The sequence below is a fragment of the Phyllobates terribilis genome, unplaced genomic scaffold, assembly GCF_046119375.1.
Source record: "Phyllobates terribilis strain yellow unplaced genomic scaffold, ASM4611937v1 Scaffold_1__5_contigs__length_1240528914, whole genome shotgun sequence".
NCBI classification, from domain to species: Eukaryota; Metazoa; Chordata; class Amphibia; order Anura; family Dendrobatidae; genus Phyllobates; species Phyllobates terribilis.
The window spans coordinates 343,431,779-343,455,399 of NW_027362761.1; the positions used below are offsets into that span (position 1 = coordinate 343,431,779).

A 23,621-nucleotide genomic window follows, 5' to 3' on the forward strand; every position below is an offset into this window, starting at 1 on the left:
ATGGCTTTACCGCTTTAATGTTCTAACTTTAGAGATGTAAAGGTATTTGCTTGTGACATCTCACAGTCCTGTGTATGACGCTCCGTAGAATATACTGGCTAAATAGGATGATGTGTGAGACGTCTGAACGTTTTCCCTTCCAACACATATTTTGCTTCAAAACAGAAAAAAAAACGACCTGCATTTCCATCCGGATGCCATTTCTTGCATAAACCATAAAAGTCTATCATTCTGAATGAAAGCAACAGCATGTATTTAATAAGTGTAATTTCCCACCAGAAATAGAAGATTTCTCGTCGAGACCATATTGTAGGTATGTAGACAGCTTCCTGACCTTTCTTCCCGCACATGCCTTCAAGTGAATTTTTTATTTGATTTCACGTTTTTTCCTTTGGCGAGTGCATTAGATCAATACAACTTATGCTTTTTTTTTCTGCAACCCTCACAGCACTAACCGGATTTAAAAGGAACATTTTCTTCCAAATGTAAGGTGTTTTTAGAGGTTTGTCTTGTGCGGGGTTAATGCTTCCAGACAGCGGAGTCATCTTTTTACAGCCAAAAAATAGAATTTATGAAATTACAGTTACAATTAATTCATTCCATATGGCTGGATAGGAGAGAATCAAACTCGCACTAGTTTTGTATTTAAACTGTATCTTCAATATAAAAAATAAAGTCAGCATTTTTTCTAGTTACCGATTATTTAACTACGCGTTACATGCATGTTTACCAGTCTGAGGTTCCACGAAACATGAGGAACACAGCAAACTAATTTCAGCTTAAAGACAACTTAAAGATAGTTGGAAGATGGCTCAGCTGAGCATGCGAGTATTTTCAAAATGCTAAGTGGGATAAGCCTGTGCCAGATCCCTCTGGGAACAAAGCAGGGGTCATGGTGAAATCCAACATTCCTAGCCACAACTGATCTCATGGAAGACTCAGGTCATTCCCATATAATTCAGATAGTGGCCAATCCCAGAAATTAGTGAGTTCAGTTGACTTTCCATAAATGTGTATTGGCAACCTAAGGCCGGCTTCACATGTGAGACATTCACGGTCTAAGTATCGACCGCAGGTCTTCTTACCTAAACTCTACAGCCTCATACATGCCTATGAGGATGTTCCATTCAGGTCAGGAGACTCGCAGCCGATCAGGACATTGCAGCCCGTACTTGGGCTATGAACGTCAGACATTTGAAACAGGCCTAAGGTCACGTTCACACGTTCAGTATTTGGTGAGTTTTTTTACATCAGTATTTATAAGCCAAAACCAGGAGTGGGTGATAAATGCAGAATTGGTGACGTGTTTCTATTATACTTTTTCTCTGATTGTTCCACTCTTGATTTTGGCTTACAAATACTGAACGTGTAAGTTTTATTACTTTGGATGTGCTCTAAACATTAAAGGGAGTTGGTCTGACCAAACCAATAGCATAAACTAAGCACATCGCTTTGTTGGGGTCACAGCCATTATATAAAATGCCACTTTAGTTTACTAACAGCTGTTTCTGTTTTGCGTAGACTGAAGTATAATTAAGGTGCTGAGTGCACCCTTGGTGTGCCCAGAGGCCCAGAGCACTGTTCCTCTAGTGGGCTTTGCAGCCTCGTTTCCCTCACTGGTCATTGACAGCATTGGTTGCCCAAGCTTTTTATGCAGACAATGCTCAGTATAGACCAGCCATTACTGTTAATCACCAGTGAGGGATGCGGGGGCAAGTAAAATGAGTGGGTAGAACGGTGCACTGAGCCTCTTCGCCATGCTCAGGGTTGCATCAACCACCCTAATTAGCATATTTGATTAAACTACAGTTTCTGCAGAACGGAGACTGCAAGTAGAGCACGAAAGGTGCAATTTTTAGAGTGACTATATTCCTTATAAGGCTATTTGCTTAGATTATGCTGTCAGTTTGGGCTGATAGACTCTTGTTAACCCCTCCGAGCATATGGGTGTAACTGCACATCCATGCTAGGAGTGACCACTTGTGGATGGAGCTCAGAAGCAGAGCTCCCTCCACATGTAGCCGACACTGGCTATAATAAATAGCAGGCATTTGTCTCTAACAGCCGCAACCAGAATGAAGTTCTATTTAAATGACATCACTGCTGGTGCGAGTGCGTGCCAGCTTCCATTACTGCCCCGTGACGTAATGGTGGGGCGCTGATGGGTCACTACAGCAGACGGGAACCTGCTGAAGGTCCCCATTGCTGCCATCTTGGTACTCCTCCAAAGCTCAGCTATATGCTGAGCTTCAAAGCAGACCAAGATTGACACTATACACTGCAATACGGTATGTGGTATTACAGTATGTACTATAAGTGATTGGAGGATCGCAGGTTCAAGTCTTCTGAGAGGACTAACCAACAGAGTTAAAAAAAAATCTTAAAAATATAAAAAAAATATATCTGGTATGGTTATGTTCATAAAAGTTTGACCTATCAAATATTATTATGGTTTTTAGAGCACCGTTGATTCCATGGTGACATACATAAGAAGGTTACAAAGAAAATACAAATATAAAATGACAATGAAAAAACTAACAATGACAGACTGGTACAGAGGAGAGAGGGCCCTGGTCTTGAGGGCTTACAATCTATCAATATAAAATAATAGTCTACCAATGTAAATTAATTAACCTGATCAGTAAATGCCGTAACGAAAATAAATAAATTAAATAAAATGCCAGGACTGTCTCATCATGCCTCCGTAAAAAAAATACAATTCAAAGTTATCAAAATGTCGTATGTGCCCCAAAATGGTATCAATGAAAACTTCAGTTCGCCCCTCAAAAAATATGCCCACACATGGCTATGTAGACTCAAAAATATAAAGGGTTATGGCTTTTGAAAGAAGAGGAGGTAAAAACTAAAGCACACAGATGACAAATTGACCATTCCTGAAGGGGTTAAGTGGTTTATAAAATAAATATCATGTTTCCAATGATGTGACAATTGCCTAAAACAAATCGCACATTTATAGCATAATATAATAAATTTAGGAAGGACTAGGTAAATCTATAAGTTCTAATGGTTTTCAACAGTGAAAAATTACCTTGGGGTTTGTAAAGAGTAAGCCAGTGTCTCCATGCCGCATTATCGCAGCATTGCCTGGTATATCCCTTGCCAGCACCGGGACCTCCAAATCCATAGCCTGTGAAGCCAGAAGAATACAAGAATTAAGGAATGCAGAGTATACATTGCATTGCCCGTGCCTGACTATAATATAGGGAAACGTACTGCCAAATAAATGTATAGGAAAAAATTAGGTTACACACATACTGCAGATAGATGGTTGACCTGGACCTGGCGTGAAGGCCTCAGGGGGTAAATCCTGCCCATTTAATGGACAGAGAATACAGCAGACCAGGAACATACAGTATGCCGTTGTGGGGACATTTTCATTACTTATCAGTGAAATCCAGCATAACCTACAATCTATACAAAACAAAGCCTGGACTACAAAAGTAGTAATATCTGGCCATAGAGGTGAAGATAAAAAGTGGTTACCTCAAGTATGGCCGCTGACATCCCCTCTGACAATGAGCTGTTCACCACGGCAAAGCTGCTCTTTATCAGAGCTTGTAAGTCGGCCTGGGGAATTTCTTCAATGAGGTGAACTCCATCAATACTGTGAACGATAACATTACAATGTATTATCCACATACTCTCCAACCCCGTACGTGTGCGCCTGACACTACACAATGGTTCTGTCAGCAGCAGACCTATCACTACATTCAAGTATTTCAATAAAATGAGGACTTGATGGAAACCTGACAGTTTTTTTGTGCTAATCCACCACTACTAGTTTCCCTTTAGCACTCTAGATTTCAAAAGGTGTCCTTATTAGTGTTGATCGAGTATGTATCATTAACCCTTTCAGGCAAGCACGCTCAGGTGCTCGCCGAGTATTTTGGCGTGCTCGGCATTTCATTCCCCGGCAAGTGTCATGGCTGTTTGACAGGCAATCTCTGCATGTGTCACAGCTGTCTGACAAAAGGGTTAATGATACATACTCGATCAACACTAGTCCTTATGAGTAATAATAGGCTTAGTAATTTGAAGAAAAAAAAAAAAGTTTAATGAATGCATGTATCATATGGAAATTAACATCAAGAGTCAAGGAGGTAGAGCCGATGAGCCAAAGCATTATAGTGGCCATGTCCTATACTCACCCAGTCTGGCTAAAATGTGACCATCAGTGGTCACCTGGCAGTGCTAAAAATGGCTACCACGGGCTTACTGGGTGCAAAGCCACTTGGTTTACCAGATCTGAGGGGTTGCCCTGGCCTTTACCCCTTTAGTTACTGTAAGAGATTTGGACTCACACAGGGGGTTCCCAGGATGGGGCAATGGAGGCAGCTCCTAGACAATGGTCCAGGCTTACAGGAATGGTCAGTTCAGAAACAGGACAACAGCCAAAGTACAAAATCGGAAGGAAAAAGAATGGTCAAGAAATGGGCCATGGTCAGACAACCGGATTATAAGAAGCAAAGCAGGAGCAGATAGCATAGGGATTGAACAGGACAAGATAATTTTTTAACTGGCAGTTGGAGTCAGAGGTTTAGGGACTTAAATAGAAGACAGCTCTGCTCAGGGCTCACAAAAATGAGTCAGGAATTAACCCCATAGTGCCCTAATTAGACAGCACTAAAAGTCCCAGGCATTAAACAGGAAAAACCTGTTGCTGCCCTGTGCAACAAAGATGTGGCGCTGTCCAACGTGAAAACAGAGGAGATAGATACTGGTCTTCATGTTTCAGTTATTTGATGGGGACTGAATAAGTCATCTGCAGCCTGGCCAAAATCTTACCACAATTTGGCAACTTCTGGTGCATTCACGGTGTATCTGTAACAAAGCCTATGAGTGGCCCATGGTAGAGCACTATGATTACTGCGATGGAGAAGTGCAACAGCTGCCATGAGAAAGACGCCAGGCACGGGACGAGGTAAGCTAGAGGTCATGAGAGAATTTTTGGAAAAATAGTAAGAGAAAACGCATGAAGATTTTCCACTGTTCTGAGGACCTCTCTTCTGGAACGAAATAAAAGAGGTAAACCCATGGATTGTGACAACACGAATGACCGGGTCAAGTAGACCTAGCATTGTTGTGCATGCAACAATATTAGAAGACAACGAGATATGTACAGGATTACAGAAGGACAGGGGATAAAGCATCTTGTCTTTAGAAATGCCACTTAAGAAGGACTGGATAGGTTTAGGGCATGGCCACCATTACTCTTGTGCCCAGTGGTTCCACCTCTCTGACTCCTGCAAAGTAAATTACATAGAGCTTGCGTATTAATTTAACTAATTCTCCAGTAAAAGAAAAATTGTAAAGAAAAAAACATGCAATAATTAATAGCAACTGAAGGCATACATGACTATCAGTATAGCAGCAAGTCAGCATGGCTGAATCAGGTGGTAAGCGATCTGAATACTATTCCTAAGCTTCTAGAGTCACAAAACCAACCTATGTACATTCCAGCAACGTTTTCTCAGATTACCTGGAAGGCTTTCATTATTTATTACTTCTTTAGAAAAAATAAATAAATAAACTTTTGTGCTAAATAAAATCATATGCATTTCTTTCGTTTTTTTGTTCATTTTTTGCATTTTCCAGAATGCTTTTAAACTGAATTGTGTCGCCTACATTAACACTTTCAAAAAACTAAAAGCTGAAACCTAAAGGTGGAGGTTTAGCTTCAAAAAAAGAAACCTACTGCCAGGTTCTCTATGCTGCACATTCTGAATACTAAATATAAGGCTTTTTTTCAAATTTACCATTTAAATCATCTAAACAGAGGAATATCCATGATCGCTACTTTAGAAAAATACACTGATAATAGTTACCGAGTGGAAAACCACACAAAGTATTTATAAGAAAATTAAAATAATTGCAGTACTTGCAACAAGGGAAACTTCAGCAAGTACAGAGAGAACATCCAAACTCAAAAGTACATGTTACCTCTGGTCAGCTTTTAAGCCATTAGAGGGATCCTAAGGACCTATGTACGTTTCTATTTTGTAAAATGTATCTTACTGAAAAAGCTTTACTCAGAAATAGCAGCTCCAAAAAAATAAAAGCATTTAGAGTACATGACTGCTATTCTACTTTGTAAAAACATGATACTACTGTATATATAGATCTCGATTAACATACTTACTTCTGAAGCTTGGCTTTGACCTCATTTGTAAATAAGGGGTCTACCTGAAAGGAAAAATAGAAAAAATTATACTGCCTACAAAATATAAATATTTTTGAGCTCCATTAGATGCGCAGGACAGTCATTGAAGTTTCTCCTACAATCTCTTGCATCCCCAAGATATATAGGAGTAGGTTCACACAGATCAGTTTTTTAGGGTAGATTTTTTGCAATATATCCGGAAAAAAAAAATTTGATTTTTTTTCTTACTTTCATCTTGTCTGTGAATGTAAATACAACATAATTAGGTATCAGCATTGCACCATTAAATGCTACTCTGAGTAGGCGGTCATCCCCATTTACAGCTTGCTTGATACTTATTATCATTACTATGTGCTAATAACAATTCTGTTGTACTGCCTGAACCTAGATAATCAGTTTTCACACTTTAAACTATACTACTGTAGAATTCCTTTTTGGTAATATATGGCTCCTGTATAGTGCGGGATGACAGAGGTGTGAACAAACCTTCATCAATTATAATGTGGGGTGAATGTGTAGAAAATCAATGAAGGATTATATAACAACATCTTTCATTTTATACCTTGGACTGCCAAGGACCCAAGCGGTAGCCGATAATACACCCGAGACAGAAGGAGTAAGTGGGAGATGCAAATTCTTTATCTTATTCAGACATGCAGTATCTTTAGACCGATATTCATAAAAAAAAAAACTTTTTTTGCTTGTTGGATTGTTTTTTTTTTAGCATAGGAAGATAGGAGAAGATCAGGAGTGGAACTAGATCTGAAGCGGCCACACAGACTGCAGAAGCGCTCGGAAGACCGGACAAAAAAATAAATAATGTCACAGCAGTATGTCACTTCAGGACTCTCATTGCTCTATTGACTAAGATGATGGTGGGATGCCAACTGTAGGGGGCCTCAAAACACCGGTCAACCAAGAAAAACAAATGTCCCGAAAGCCCCCCTGCAGTAGGCATCTCACCATCTCCTTATGTAAATGGTTGAAAAGATCAGGGCATGCCTGGTATGCAGGACCCCTCTGTGATAGGGTTGTGGGGTGCTGTCAGAGCATTCTGGCGCAAGACAAAAAAGGAAAACTGGTGATGATGACAAGCAGAGGCGGGGTGAAGTGTGTGGGAGGGGTTCAGTCAAAAGATTGCTCATGGTCAATGACAGTTCTAAGGTTCCTGTAACGTCAAAGAAGCATTCTCTCATATTTAACTTTTCTTGCACATGTATTCCAAAATGCCTAAAATAATAGACTGTCCCACATGTAAATATAAAACTTATGTATTTCTTTCTTTTTTGGCACTTGAGCAAAAAGCGCACACAACTACAGGTTAAAAAACAATATGAGAGAAAGAATTAGAACAGAGTACTAAGTTGCTTATTATGATCAAATATCCAATATAAACACCATACATTTTGCAACCTACTCATGGATATATATCTCTGACCACTCGTTTAAATCAATATTATTTCAAGGGATGCCGAAGCAGAAACAACGAGTCTAAGGCCCATTATATGAAAAGTAGAAAATATTTTATTAGACATTAATGTTTGAACAGTATCCAGAGTGACACAAATATGCAACCAATATGTGAAATAGATTAAAACATATTAAAAAATATATATATTACAGCAGATCACCACAGGTTGCCGGTGTATATCTCACTGATATCCCCATTTCTCCACTCATAATCACATAGAAAAAATACATATATGGGGAAAAGGAAAAATCATCCAAATATCAAAAATTGTCATATCCAATGACTACTTATATATAATGATCTCCCTCTCCCCCCTAGAAGCAAATAAAGAGTGGAATCTGATTACCTTTGTAACGTGACACCAGTACACTGTGTGATTCCCCGACGCGCGTTTCGGCGCTATTGCCTTTCTCAAGGGGATAGCTCTGGATGAGCACAGAGCGTTTTAAATATGTCGTCGCCTGTGTTCCTAGCCAATCAGGTAATGGTTACGCCCATTCCGGAAATGGGCGATCACATGAACATCGTCGTAGCAACCATAGCCGCTGTTTAATATATCCCGCGACCCGGAAGTGGGCGATGACATGGGTATCATTATAGCAACATAGCCGCTGTTTAATATATCCCGCGACCCGGAAGTGGGCAATCACATGGGCATCGTCATAGCAACATAGCCGCTGTTTAATATACCCCATGACCCGGAAGTGACGCAGGGTGCGTCGCCGTAACCCAGACAACAGGCCCCTTCGGCATCGCAGCAAAAAAAGCTACCCTGGATGTCAAAGGAACCAGGCGTGAGGGGACAGCGGTGCACCTGCGTACAGAGTCAATGGTAAGTTACAGCCACACATCACACTGGAACACTGCTATCCTGTTTCTACAAAGATACTACTATCACTTTTTTTTAACACTACGTTGTCCCTTAATGCACATCCATGTTATTTGCGCAACAAATACTCAAAATACCATAACACATATATAATTATATAGATATACATGTATCCTTGACAGTTATTACCTCTTCATGTTAGTATTGTGAGTAGCATCAATATCAACCGATCATGAATATATGACACATTAATTAGTAGCAGACGTACTTACATGTTATTATATGCCATGGATAGGTATTGAGGATATCAAAATATAAATATATGTATCTATCCCGTGACCCTAACCATTATTCCATATCATAATTTATAGACTATGGTTACATATCAATATTTCATAAATGGGGACCACATACTAATACACAAAGGGGATCACCACCCACATATACATCGTCTATCATTCAATGTGTACATACATTCAATCATATAGCATAGATAAAATATAATCATAACAACTATGCAGGTACAGATACACAAAAGTTATTAAATATATATTTTTTCTTTAAAAATTCTCTGTATTCGTATGGCATCTGAAACGGGATATCACGGATTGTGATCACGGGTGTGATGTATAGCAGTGTTGCAAAGATGGCCCCATCTATGGACGCACAATAAACCATACTCATACAGACCAATAGATTCATTAGGCCTGCTGAAAAAATATCAAAATTAAAAATCACATCAGAAAACAACATAAAGCCATTATTACACATACAGGTTGTATAGGACACTACGATGTAGCTACAAGACAGATTCACAAAAATGGGGCAAAAGTATTATTTTCATTAAGGCCGTTTGGGTGTAGGGTTCCAAGGGTCCAGATCCACCTCGTCTCCATACGGGCAAGTTTCTGGGAAATGGGCCCATCCCGTATCCCCCCGTCCACCATATCTATACCTTTTACTACCAACAGTTTAGCATTGCAATCGTGATGGATTTTAAAGTGTTTAGGTATCGTCTTAAGGGTCGATATATCTTTCTGTTCAGATGCGGCTATTATCCCAAGAACGTGTTCTCTAACCCGTATTTTTAGGCAGCGCGTGGTCATCCCAACGTAGATAAGGCCACATGGGCATGTGGCATGATATATCACATTACGTGATATGCATGTAATATATTTTTTGATCTTATATACATGTTTGCCCGTGGAATCAACAAATGTGGTACTTCTAGCCACGTTGGGACAGGCCACACATCGCCCACATGGTATACAACCGGGACTAACACTGATATTATCCATAAACGTCTGCACTTTACCACCCTCATAATGGCTCCGGACTAAATGGTCACGGAGATTTTTTGCACGACGAAACACAATTGCCGGTGTTTTTGAAACGTATTGGGATAATACAGGATCAGCTCTCAGCACTGGCCAAGCTTTGTTGAGAGCATCTCTGACGGCAGGTATCTGAGTGTGGAATGTAGTTATAAATCTAACCATGTCATTCTCTTTTTTGTCACGTGATTTGTATAACAAATCATTTCGTGAAGAATATTTAGCCCGATTATAGGCTTTCTTAATCATTCTACGGCTATACCCGCGCTCATAAAACCGCTCCCTCATTTCCAATGATTGTTTCTCAAACTCCTGCTCAGTGGAGCAGATCCTGCGAAGACGCAGAAACTGCCCCACCGGAACAGCTTGAACCATATGTGATGGATGGGAGGAGGAAGCGTGAAGGAGAGTGTTAGATGAAGTCGGTTTCCTAAAAATATTAGTTTGAATGGCATTGTCCTTATCACGTGTTAAACATAAGTCCAAAAACTCAATTTTATGCGGATCGTATGCAAACGTGATACGTATGTTCATTGTGTTGGTGTTTAGGGCATGCATAAATATGACAAGATGTTCACATGAACCCTGCCAGATCAGAAAAATGTCATCAATGTACCGCGTCCAAGAAAGGACGCGGCCCATTGACGACCCCCGATCGGGCAAGGAGAGGTCCTTCTCCCACAGCCCCAGAAACAGGTTAGCATACGAGGGGGCAAAGGCTGCCACCATAGCAGTCCCCTGGAGCTGTAGGTAGAAGGACCCCTTAAACACAAAGAAGTTATGCGTAAGCGTAAATTCCAATAACTCCATTATTAGAGCCTGCATGTCTATGGCTAGAGATGACCCTCTCAGAAAATAGTAGGTGGCACGCAGGCCATCGCCATGTCTAATACTGGTATATAGCGACTCCATGTCGGCTGTTACCAGTAGAGAGTCAATCTCCAGAAAGAGTCCGTCTACTCTTCTAAGCAGGTCGCTCGTATCCTTTAAGAAAGAAGGGAGATTCTCCACCAGTGGGTTCAATTTAGAATCTATCCATCTATTGATGGACTCCAAGTAATTCCCCCTGCCCGATATAATCGGCCTTCCGGGAGGTTTGTTCAGATTTTTATGTAGTTTAGGGAGAAGGTATAGGGTGGGAATTGTTGGCTCGGCCACAGTTAATGCAGATGCCAGCTCATCCGTAATGACTCCTCCACTCACCGCCTTATCTAAAATCCCTTTCAGTTGCGCCTGAAAGCCGAGGAGTGGATTATATGTAAGTCTCTTATAGCATGTTCCATCTCGTAATTGGCGAAATGCTTCCGTTTCATACATATGCCGTGGCCAAATCACCAAATTCCCACCCTTATCGGCTGGTTTAATCACTATATCTGGTAGGTTCTTCAAAGTTTTAAGCCGTTCTCTCTCCTCCCTACTCAGATTATCACAAGAAATATATCTTGGAATCTTATATAACTCGTTAGATACAATCTGAACAAACGTCTCCACATTAGTATTACTAGAAAAAGGGGGGAACCGCTTGGAGCCCTTTCTAATAGATGGAGGTATCTTGTCCCTATCTACGGAATTGTGCTCCACCGCTAATTCCTCCAACGTTCTCAATGCTCGCTGTTCCTCCTCAGTGGGAAATAGATTCCTAATATTGGAATCATGAAATTGATGTTTAAAAATCAAGGATCTAGCAAATATATGTAGATCCTTGATTAATGTAAATTCATCAAAACCCGCTGAGGGGGAAAAGGACAATCCCCTGCCGAGTAGAGAGAGATCGGACTCAGATAATATGTGTTGACTCAAATTAATTACCTTGTTATCTTTTTTCCTTGTTTCGGGTGATCTAAAATTTTGCCGCTTATAAGGATGGTAATTAGTGTCACGATGTTTTCTTGTCTGTGAACTAGACCTAGTCACCCTTGATGTAGATGCATCTTCACCAATTCCACTAATAGATGATCCAGATGTAAACGATGATGTACGGGACCTGCTTAGAAGAGTAGACGGACTCTTTCTGGAGATTGACTCTCTACTGGTAACAGCCGACGTGGAGTCGCTATATACCAGTATTAGACATGGCGATGGCCTGCGTGCCACCTACTATTTTCTGAGAGGGTCATCTCTAGCCATAGACATGCAGGCTCTAATAATGGAGTTATTGGAATTTACGCTTACGCATAACTTCTTTGTGTTTAAGGGGTCCTTCTACCTACAGCTCCAGGGGACTGCTATGGGGGCGGCCTTTACCCCCTCGTATGCTAACCTGTTTCTGGGGCTGTGGGAGAAGGACCTCTCCTTGCCCGATCGGGGGTCGTCAATGGGCCGCGTCCTTTCTTGGACGCGGTACATTGATGACATTTTTCTGATCTGGCAGGGTTCATGTGAACATCTTGTCATATTTATGCATGCCCTAAACACCAACACAATGAACATACGTATCACGTTTGCATACGATCCGCATAGAATTGAGTTTTTGGACGTATGTTTAACACGTGATAAGGACAATGCCGTTCAAACTAATATTTTTAGGAAACCGACTTCATCTAACACTCTCCTTCACGCTTCCTCCTCCCATCCATCACATATGGTTCAAGCTGTTCCGGTGGGGCAGTTTCTGCGTCTTCGCAGGATCTGCTCCACTGAGCAGGAGTTTGAGAAACAATCATTGGAAATGAGGGAGCGGTTTTATGAGCGCGGGTATAGCCGTAGAATGATTAAGAAAGCCTATAATCGGGCTAAATATTCTTCACGAAATGATTTGTTATACAAATCACGTGACAAAAAAGAGAATGACATGGTTAGATTTATAACTACATTCCACACTCAGATACCTGCCGTCAGAGATGCTCTCAACAAAGCTTGGCCAGTGCTGAGAGCTGATCCTGTATTATCCCAATACGTTTCAAAAACACCGGCAATTGTGTTTCGTCGTGCAAAAAATCTCCGTGACCATTTAGTCCGGAGCCATTACGAGGGTGGTAAAGTGCAGACGTTTATGGATAATATCAGTGTTAGTCCCGGTTGTATACCATGTGGGCGATGTGTGGCCTGTCCCAACGTGGCTAGAAGTACCACATTTGTTGATTCCACGGGCAAACATGTATATAAGATCAAAAAATATATTACATGCATATCACGTAATGTGATATATCATGCCACATGCCCATGTGGCCTTATCTACGTTGGGATGACCACGCGCTGCCTAAAAATACGGGTTAGAGAACACGTTCTTGGGATAATAGCCGCATCTGAACAGAAAGATATATCGACCCTTAAGACGATGCCTAAACACTTTAAAATCCATCACGATTGCAATGCTAAACTGTTGGTAGTAAAAGGTATAGATATGGTGGACGGGGGGATACGGGGTGGGCCCATTTCCCAGAAACTTGCCCGTATGGAGACGAGGTGGATCTGGACCCTTGGAACCCTACACCCAAACGGCCTTAATGAAAATAATACTTTTGCCCCATTTTTGTGAATCTGTCTTGTAGCTACATCGTAGTGTCCTATACAACCTGTATGTGTAATAATGGTTTTATGTTGTTTTCTGATGTGATTTTTAATTTTGATATTTTTTCAGCAGGCCTAATGAATCTATTGGTCTGGATGAGTATGGTTTATTGTGCGTCCATAGATGGGGCCATCTTTGCAACACTGCTATACATCACACCCGTGATCACAATCCGTGATATCCCGTTTCAGATGCCATACGAATACAGAGAATTTTTAAAGAAAAAATATATATTTAATAATTTTTGTGTATTTGTACCTGCATAGTTGTTATGATTATATTTTATCTATGCTATATGATTGAATGTATGTACACATTGAATGATAGACGATGTATATGTGGGTGGTGACCCCCTTTGTGTATTAGTATGTGGTCCCCATTTATGAAATATTGATATGTAACCATAGTCTATAAATTATGATATGGAATAATGGTTAGGGTCACGGGATAGATACATATATTTATATTTTGATATCCTCAATACCTATCCATGGCATATAATAACATGTAAGTACGTCTGCTACTAATTAATGTGTCATATATTCATGATCGGTTGATATTGATGCTACTCACAATACTAACATGAAGAGGTAATAACTGTCAAGGATACATGTATATCTATATAATTATATATGTGTTATGGTATTTTGAGTATTTGTTGCGCAAATAACATGGATGTGCATTAAGGGACAACGTAGTGTTAAAAAAAAGTGATAGTAGTATCTTTGTAGAAACAGGATAGCAGTGTTCCAGTGTGATGTGTGGCTGTAGCTTACCATTGACTCTGTACGCAGGTGCACCGCTGTCCCCTCACGCCTGGTTCCTTTGACATCCAGGGTAGCTTTTTTTGCTGCGATGCCGGAGGGGCCTGTTGTCTGGGTTACGGCGACGCACCCTGCGTCACTTCCGGGTCATGGGGTATATTAAACAGCGGCTATGTTGCTATGACGATGCCCATGTGATTGCCCACTTCCGGGTCGCGGGATATATTAAACAGCGGCTATGTTGCTATAATGATACCCATGTCATCGCCCACTTCCGGGTCGCGGGATATATTAAACAGCGGCTATGGTTGCTACGACGATGTTCATGTGATCGCCCATTTCCGGAATGGGCGTAACCATTACCTGATTGGCTAGGAACACAGGCGACGACATATTTAAAACGCTCTGTGCTCATCCAGAGCTATCCCCTTGAGAAAGGCAATAGCGCCGAAACGCGCGTCGGGGAATCACACAGTGTACTGGTGTCACGTTACAAAGGTAATCAGATTCCACTCTTTATTTGCTTCTAGGGGGAGAGGGAGATCATTATATATAAGTAGTCATTGGATATGACAATTTTTGATATTTGGATGATTTTTCCTTTTCCCCATATATGTATTTTTTCTATGTGATTATGAGTGGAGAAATGGGGATATCAGTGAGATATACACCGGCAACCTGTGGTGATCTGCTGTAATATATATATTTTTTAATATGTTTTAATCTATTTCACATATTGGTTGCATATTTGTGTCACTCTGGATACTGTTCAAACATTAATGTCTAATAAAATATTTTCTACTTTTCATATAATGGGCCTTAGACTCGTTGTTTCTGCTTCGGCATCCCTTGAAATAAGGTTAAAAAACAAGAATAAAGTTCCTTTTCTGGAAAACATCTAAACCCAGTCCAACAGGTTTTGATTTTAATAGAATGAAATGGTTGATGGAGAAAAAAAAAACCATTACTGAGGAACCTCGGGATCTGGGATTGTGAATTCAACATTGTGATTTCATTAGTATGTAATAGAGAAAAAGAAGACTTTTGGACGGTACGCGCTTTTAACTAAGGAGATCCTTTGACAAGGGATTTACTTTCTCAAGTCTTTTCTTCATTTCTTGTGTTGGTTAGCCACGAAAGGCACTGTTCTACTTCAGAGTGACACTAAAGTATAACTAAACCTAAAAATATATTCTCTTTCATAGAGGACAAGAGGGTCAACCGATCTTGTATTGCTTTGAACTTCGATGTGGCTTAGTAAGAATAATATTCTAAGATTATATATGGATATACAGTATAGACTGTACTATAATCTATATATCATATATAGAATGCTATACAGGACGATTCAAAAAGGACGGTGCAAAAGTAATGTTCTGCAGTTAGAGGAACATCAGTGGAAAATGGTCAGTGACCGAAAACCAAAAATAAACTGGATTATTTTCAAATAGCAACTAATCACAGCACATTTTTCAAGAGCCAAATTTAAACTGTGCTTAAATAGTGTGACAAAACACAGTGATATTGAAGCAAAGAAAAGCTTTTTGCTTTTTGGAATTTGCAAAAATGGGGTCTGTTGTGGCAGTGCAACAAAATTTTCAGAATAAATTTTGTAAATGTGATCTGCATAGAAATTGTATTTCGTGTTGGGTCAAAACCGCTGTGTGTTTAGGTCATGGGAAGAGTCCGATCCGCCTAAAACAGTGCTCCCCAACTCCGGTCCTCAAGAGCCACCAACAGGTCATGTTTTCAGGATTTCCTTGGCATTGCCCAGGTGATAATTCCATCACCTTCACCTACACAAGTAATAATCCCATCACCTGGGTCATACTAAGGAAATTCTGAAAACATGACCTGTTGGTGGCTCTTGAGGACTGGAGTTGGGGAACACTGGTCTAAAGACTTCAGAAAAGATATTGAACAGGATTTGAGCCGTGTACCAACATAGTCCTAGAAAGCTGACCAGGCTAGCTAGTATAGAACTCATGGCGACACAAACCACAGTATGGGGCATCTTACATACTGATTGTCATCTGGTTTCAGCTCCTGAAGAAGATGTAAACTGAAAAGTTGTCAATTTTGAATTGACTTGTAAGGCCGATTGGAAGAGGATGAATTTGCTGACAGGCAGGTGTCTGGCAATGAGGCTAGCTTTCACCTCTGTGGGAAGGTCAATCGCCACAACATTAGAATTTGGGAGGCAGAAAAACCACATGCCCTAATTAAAGGAAACCGGTCAATAGGATTTAGCCCTATAAACTAAAGGAATGGCTATAATGATGCTGTGATGAAGATTAATACCATATCTGATGTGAAGGGATCCGCTGAGTGGTTGTTTAATACTCCCCTTATGAAGTTTTCAGAAGATGACATCTTGTGTGCTTCGGGGCGGGATGTGGAAGCAAGGTCTTCTTCTCCACCCCTCCACCAGCCTCCTCTGTTTCTTCTGCTCTGAACTGAGAGGAGATCTCGATCTGCGCATGCGCTCCCTACGGCGCCATTTTATTGAAGTCCTGCACACAGGACGCCGGCTCCCACAGCGCAGGCGCCACCCACACAATGATGGCGTTGGCGCGTAATTTCTCAAAGGAAGCTGGTCACTGAATAATCAGTGGCCTGCACAAGAAACAGAGGAGGCTGGTGGGGGGGAAGGGGACAGTGAAGGAGAAGAGGACTCTGCCCCCACGTCCCACCCTGAAGCACAGAAGAGGTCATCTTCTGAAAACTTCATAAGCTGAGTATTAAACACCTACTCAGCGGATCCCTTCACATGAAGTATCATTAATCAGCATCACAGCACCATTATAGCTATGCCTTTAGTTTATAGGGCTAAATCCTGATGACAGGTTTCCTTTAAATAAATGAGGGACTCACCCAAAATAAATGTGTTCTATGCAATGAGCAGGTGCATTGCGTATGGTCCCTTCTTTTTGATGGAGATGCCCCCCCCCAGGCATAGGATCTGAAGAATATGAGACAACGCATCACTTAAACAGTGGAGTCCATATCTGGGGATATGCTGGCACAAATCTGGACAGAACAGGAATACGGCCTAGACATCAGCCCTGTCACCAATGGAAATCACGCTGAATATTTCTAATGTATAGATAAAACTTGGACAGATCGCGTATATTTTTATGTCAATAAATTTGTATTCGGTCCTCTCGATTATGAATACCGAGGCTATAATTTTGCCCCATCCCTTTTCAAATCACTGTGTACTATACTCATCAAAATTGCTCAATGGCTACACTGCTCACTGAAATTTTACCTCATTTTATTATGGGATTACAGTGATTGTAATAGGGAGAGCCTCCTGTGTCTGTGCCAAACATTATAGGATTAAAAAGATAGATCACGTGAAACAGCAGAGTGCCACAACAAGCATTGGGGTCGTCTTCTCTATTTTCAGTAACAATCTTCTAGAATGTGATCCCCTGCTGTAAGTGCATTATTGTAGACCGTGTACCGGGGTGGGCTCCCAAGGACTCAGCAAAACCGCGAACAAGAAAACCAGACACACACCAAGCTTGCCAGAGGAACTTTTTACTAATGAACCTGGATAAACGCATTCCAATACCAAGAGAAAGATCCCAGACAGATTCACATAAACCCAGTCAATAATGACAAGGACCACTGTGCTGCACAACTCAGTAGACTCAGGTGTAGTCACTACGTTGCTATAATTTGCCTAACAGTACCCCCGCCTAGTACGGTACCAGAGAAGTTTATCCAGGATACAGGAGTAATCAAATGGCCGTCAAGGATGACCTATTGGTGGTGCAGCACAGCAGTTCACAAATTTAACAAAAAAGCTCGAAATCTCCCCTTGCTCTCACCTTGTAGGTAATCCACCTAAGAAATATTCGATATTACATTGTGTACACTTCTCCACAGCTGTAGTCCTTTTAAGATATGGTTGGCTCTGAGATCTAAGTCTGATGGGCCCTGACACAATCTGGTTGCCTATAATTGCCTGACTAAAGTTTGGCGCCAAACAAACTACGTTTGCGTGCATTCTAGCCAACACTTCCACTGTGATCACTGTGGTGGGGCCTGAGCTTAGGACTTACTGACCTGGATCTGGTTGCTGTAATGTTGCGAAATTACGTTAAAAGGAAAGTAAAGATTCACCAACTGATGCGCGATACCACCGCCAACTTGCGTGAGGGCCCTACAGATGCGTCAGTGATAACAGCTCCCTGGGCTTTACCCTCCGCTGCTTTCTCTAAACGTTTCTGAGACTACCCTCTCCCTTGTTGGAGTAACTGGATTGGGACGATGTCTCAGTTTCTAGAGTAGTTTCTGTCTCACCAGGTCACATAGCCCCCAAGGATGGCGTTGAATGAAGATCCACATGTCCTCTCTCTTTCAGATCTCACTCTACTCTCTCCCAAGATGGCCGCTCATCCACTTCCTGTCGGGCAGTTCCTCCTGACTGAGCCCTCATCTGGTGCTGTCAAAATACAGTCTAAATCTGCAGAACAGAGTCCATTACAAGTTTCTGACAACAAAGGATCTATTTTGGTCTTTCATCACAGATTTGAGTACATCCTAAATCTCTTCTGTACATAAGTTTCAAAGCAGAGTCTACATCAGGATCGAAAGGAAGACAGTGACCTCTTGTGGCCAGTGGTTAATACTGCAGGCAACAATGTTCTCAATTTCCAAGCAGTACACTTGTCATATATATTAGTATGGAGACACAACAGCAGCGGTAAACAGATTAATGGAAATGGCGCAGCATACTTCCCATCATCTCACATTATTAGGCAAGTCAATGGCATTCAATAATGCCCATATGTAACTATTCAATGCCATAGAAGCATAAATGAATGTAAGGCTGCGTGCCCACTATGCGTTTTTCAAAATTTTTTGCCGCTGCGGATTATCATTGCGGAAAAATACGCATTAATTTTGCGGACACGCAGCGTAATTGCCGCCATTGAAGTGCTGACACGGATAATATGTGTTTCAATGCAAATTTGCACACATGCATAATATGCGTTTCTATGTGCGGATGGTACCCGGGTTTGGAGAAGAGGAGACTCTCCTCCAGACCCAGGTACCATAGAACCTGTTAAAAAAAGAATTTAAAATAAAAAATAAACATTATACTCACATTTCGATGTCCCCCGGTATCCTCAGCGATAAGTCCGGTCTCTTGTACGGCTCGCGATGGTCTAAAAGGACCTGCGGTGACGTCATTTAGTCATGTGACAGGTCAAGCGACCGCTGTCACGTGACCTGTCACTTGACTAAATGACGTCACCAGCAGTACAAGAGACTGGACGCACCGGAGAAAAGACCGGGCACCGTCGGAAAAGTATAATGTATATTTTTTACCATTTTTATTCTTTTTTTTAACTATTAACTTGGTCACACTATATAAATCCATGCCGGTTGCATGGATTTATATATTGTGACCAAGTTGTCAAGCACTTTTCCAAGTGATGCTAAAATTGCTTGGAAAAGCGCTTGATAACCCGCGTGCAGAAATGCATGCAAAAATGCTTGACAAACGCTTCTACCTGGCAGGAAAAACACATGTAAAATCTGCATGCGTTTTTCCTGCCAGGGAGATGCGACAAAAATCTGCAGCATTTCTGCATCGTGGGAACTTAGCCTAAGGGAGTCACGAGACCTAACAAGGTAACACTTGTGAAAAATCTAAGAGAGCATGCTTGAAGAGAGCAGAATCTGTATGCTAAACATTGCCAATTAACAATTTACTTGGAGGGATGAGATGAGCGGCAGAGGTGGTGATCCAACATCACAGGAACAAGTCAATGAAACACTCCAAATAGGCCAACTTTAGGCCTTTAAGGGGCTGTCCGGCAATCATTTTTTGAAAACAGCTTTCAAGGTTGTAAATTAAAAGTCAATTGCCTTAATCCCCCACTGCTCTGGTCTCCCAGTTTCCAAGTGCTATCAGGTTTCTGTGGTTCCTTATAGCTGATTGCATGACATCAAGCCACGTGCTAGCCAGTGACTGGTTGCAGAGGTCATGTGCTTAAAGGGAATCTGTCATCAAGTTTTTGCTATGTAATCTGAAGGTAGGCTGATACATTGATTTTGGTGATGTGTCACTTACTAGGCTGTGCGCTGCTGTTTCGATACAAACAGTATTCTATCAACAGGAGATTATCCCTGCCAGACAAGGTTCCTGCTTGCCTCCTGGTCCAACCACTGATTAAGCAACTTTCTATCTACATTATATATTGACAGTAAACTGTTAATCAGTGGAGTGGGCGGAGTTAGCTTTCTGAGCTCTGCTACATCTACAGCAGAGAAAACTGATTGTATCACAACTGCTACACGGAGTAATCTAAGTGATAGATCAGGGTCTCTTTCCCTACATTATGCTGCTCTTAGATGAGGTAGAAAAACCTGGTGACAGATTCACATTAAACAACTCTTGAACAGCTGCAGAGAGTACAGAGATCAGCAAGGCACAGAGAACCATCAGAACCAGAGAGTCGGGAAGGTATGACTTTTTTAATATCACATTCTAAACTGTTTTCAGAAAATTATGGCTGGACAAGCCTTTTAAAAAGGGAATGTGTCATCAGAAAATGACCTGGTTTAAAACAAGTTAAGTTAAATATATTTAAGATTTTTTTTCCAAACTTTTTCATGTCAATATAATTAAAAAAAAAAAAAAAAAAAGTCTGACGCGTCCTGCCCTGTAAAGATCACTATTCAGCACTCATTACATTATCATCATGATCAAAGGCAGAGTTATAATAAGGCCTCCTTCACAGGTCCGTGTTTCCAGTATGTTTGGTATCTGTTTTTTTCACGGACACCACACATACCCATTATAACCTATGGGGCTGCTTACATGTCCATGTTTTTGCAAACACCAAGGAGACATGCCCATTTTTTCTGGCAGCACGGATGACAAGGGCCAATACAAGTATATGGATCCATGAAAAACACATACAGCACACAAATGACATCCGTATGCCATCTGTGTGCTATATGTGTTAAACATTACAAAGTATAGGAAAATCTTTGTAATTCAATACTTTTTCTCCATACCGGAAAAACACTGATGACACTGATACCGGTTTTTCACGTACGTGTTTTATATACACGTGCGAAGGAGGCCTAACGGGCAAAACAAAAATCACACCATTAACGCTACGGTATGGTCACAGCTCACCTCCTCTCCTCCCTGCACAATGACCTTTATACCAATCATAGAGATGCTTAGAAAACTCACCACAGAAGTGAATAAAGAGGTAGTGTCTACATGTTCTCTACTCCCCTCTTATCTCCTCCTCCCGTGCATCCCCCCTACTCTGAAACGCTGTACCCCAATATATCAGACTCTCGCCTACCGTGGACACCTTCAAAAGGAATCTGAAGACCTACCTCTTCCGACAAGCTTACAACCTACAGTAACCACTCACCGCACCACCATATGGCTGCAAAACCACCTCCACCCTCACCTACTGTATCCTCACCCATCCCTTGTAGACTGTCAGCCCTCACGGGCAGGGTCGTCTCTCCTCCTGTACCAGTCAGCGACTTGTATTGTCTAAGATTATTGTACTTGTTTTTTAGTATGTATACCCTTCTTCAGATGTAAAGCGCCATGGAGTAAATGGAGCTATAATAAATAATAATAATAATAATAAACCCATGTAGCTGCAGTAAAGCATATTTTGGACGTGGCTAGCAGCAGCTCAAGCAAAATGACTTCCCACATAATCATACCTTAAAACAGAATAAAAACAATAATCAGAAAATAAGTCAGATAAACAAAAGAGAAGGTTTTAGTAGCTGGTTTAAATTAATAGATAGTTTAATCTACAGTATAGGTGATTTTTTTTTTCCCACCATCTTAGAATTTCTAAAGTGTTCCCTTAATTTATGTTTGTACTGCCATAATTGTATGAGGGCTTGTTTTTAAGAGAGGTGACATGATAAAGACTCTGCATAACTAATCATATGCTAAATAGTTGCAAGTCAAACTTATGTATGAGATAGCCAAGATGATTGTCTATAAAATGATGGTAGTCTCACGTTCAAAGCTGTAGTGGATGGTGAGATATGGAGCCTGAAAGTCAAAAGATCAAAACATTGAACACTGACTAACCAGCAAACTGTCCGCTGGGACCTTATGACTTGTTGACAGATATATATATTATTGTAGGGATTTCACTCTTTGCCAGGTTCACACAGGCACGAAGCTTCTTAGTGCTAACAGGAAAGTTTATTATTAATATTATTTATTTATATAGAGCCATTGATTCCATGGTGCTGTACATAAGAAATTTCGACTTCATATACTTTCAGCATAAAGCAAACTAACAGCCTTTCCTTCGGCATAAAGGCAAACCAAACAAAAAGAAAAAAAAAAAACAGTCCATATGATAGCAGGGGCTCACCCGTTCACACTTAGTCCCTGGCAGAGACAAAACAACACCAGAGGTCTTTAAACCTCCACTCACAGACACTACTGAGGCAACTCAAGGCCTTTTAAAGCACCGCTCCAGCGGTTTTTGGGTTTTTTCATCGCTGGAGTGGCACTTTAAATCTAAGCTTCTGCTCCCGGTCATATACTCACCTTCCGGCAGCTTCACCATTTTTTTAATGCCGCTCTGGTCCCCCTGCGCCATATTGTGAGAGTAGCTTCTTTCTGGCCGGAAGTCAGTAGCTACGTCACGAGCTCTCAATACAAGTTTATGAGAGCCAGAACGAGGATCTTATAGACTTGTATTGAAAAGTGACCTCCACGCAGCTCCATGAAACACTGGAGCTGCGGGCAGGTCACTTTTCGTTGGAAACAAATGAAGGCGGCAAAGGTGAGTATCAGACTGGGGGGCAGGGGACTTACATTTAATGCACCACTCTAGTGGTGCAATGAAAAAAACAAACAAAACGCTGGAGTGGTGCTTTACATGGGCAGCCCAGCCTAGATTGGAGACATGAGGGCAACCAGTACCACCCAACTTTCAAGCTGCTCTTAAAACCCGGACCCAGAAATCTGCTCTCCGTGTTTTAAATCACTGAGGCTAACCACCTAGGTGACACATATCTCCCAAACAGGACCAGTCCAGCTGCATCCTTAATTTAGGTGTGTGCGTATATATACAGTTGTGCTCAAAAGTTTACATACTCCGGCAGAATTTTTCCTTTCTTGGCCTTGTTTCAGAGAATATGAATGATATCAAAAAAAACTTTTTCTCCACTCGTGATTATTGGTTGGGTGAAGCCATTTATTGTCAAACTACTGTGGTTTCTCTTTTTAAATCTTAATGACAACCAAAAACATCCAAATGACCCTGATCAAAAGTTCACATACCCCAGTTCTGAATACCGTGTATTGCCCCCTCTAACATCAATGACAGCTTGAAGTCTTTTGTGGAAGTTCTGGATGAGGTTCTTTATTTTCTCAGATGGTAAAGCTGCCCATTCTTCTTGGCAAAAAGCCTCCAGTTCCTCTAAATTCCTGAGCTGTCTAGCATGAACTGGACACTTGAGATCTCCCCAGAGTGGCTCAATGATATTGAGGTCAGG

At 41.2% G+C, this 23,621-nt stretch overlaps 1 protein-coding gene across 4 annotated transcripts in view; it reads right to left on the reverse strand.

The window, feature by feature from the left end:
- The window catches only part of GLT1D1 (glycosyltransferase 1 domain containing 1), a 205,030-nt gene that overhangs the window by 113,535 nt on the left and 67,874 nt on the right, over window positions 1-23,621 (reverse strand). For all 4 annotated transcript variants that reach the window (XM_073676140.1, XM_073676138.1, XM_073676141.1 and 1 more), the window contains exons 9-11: window positions 6,161-6,204; window positions 3,505-3,625; window positions 3,050-3,148 (exon numbers count right to left, since the gene is read on the reverse strand). In XM_073676140.1, coding sequence (XP_073532241.1) covers window positions 3,050-3,148; window positions 3,505-3,625; window positions 6,161-6,204 — 264 coding nt within the window. The remainder of the gene's footprint in view (window positions 1-3,049; window positions 3,149-3,504; window positions 3,626-6,160; window positions 6,205-23,621) is intronic.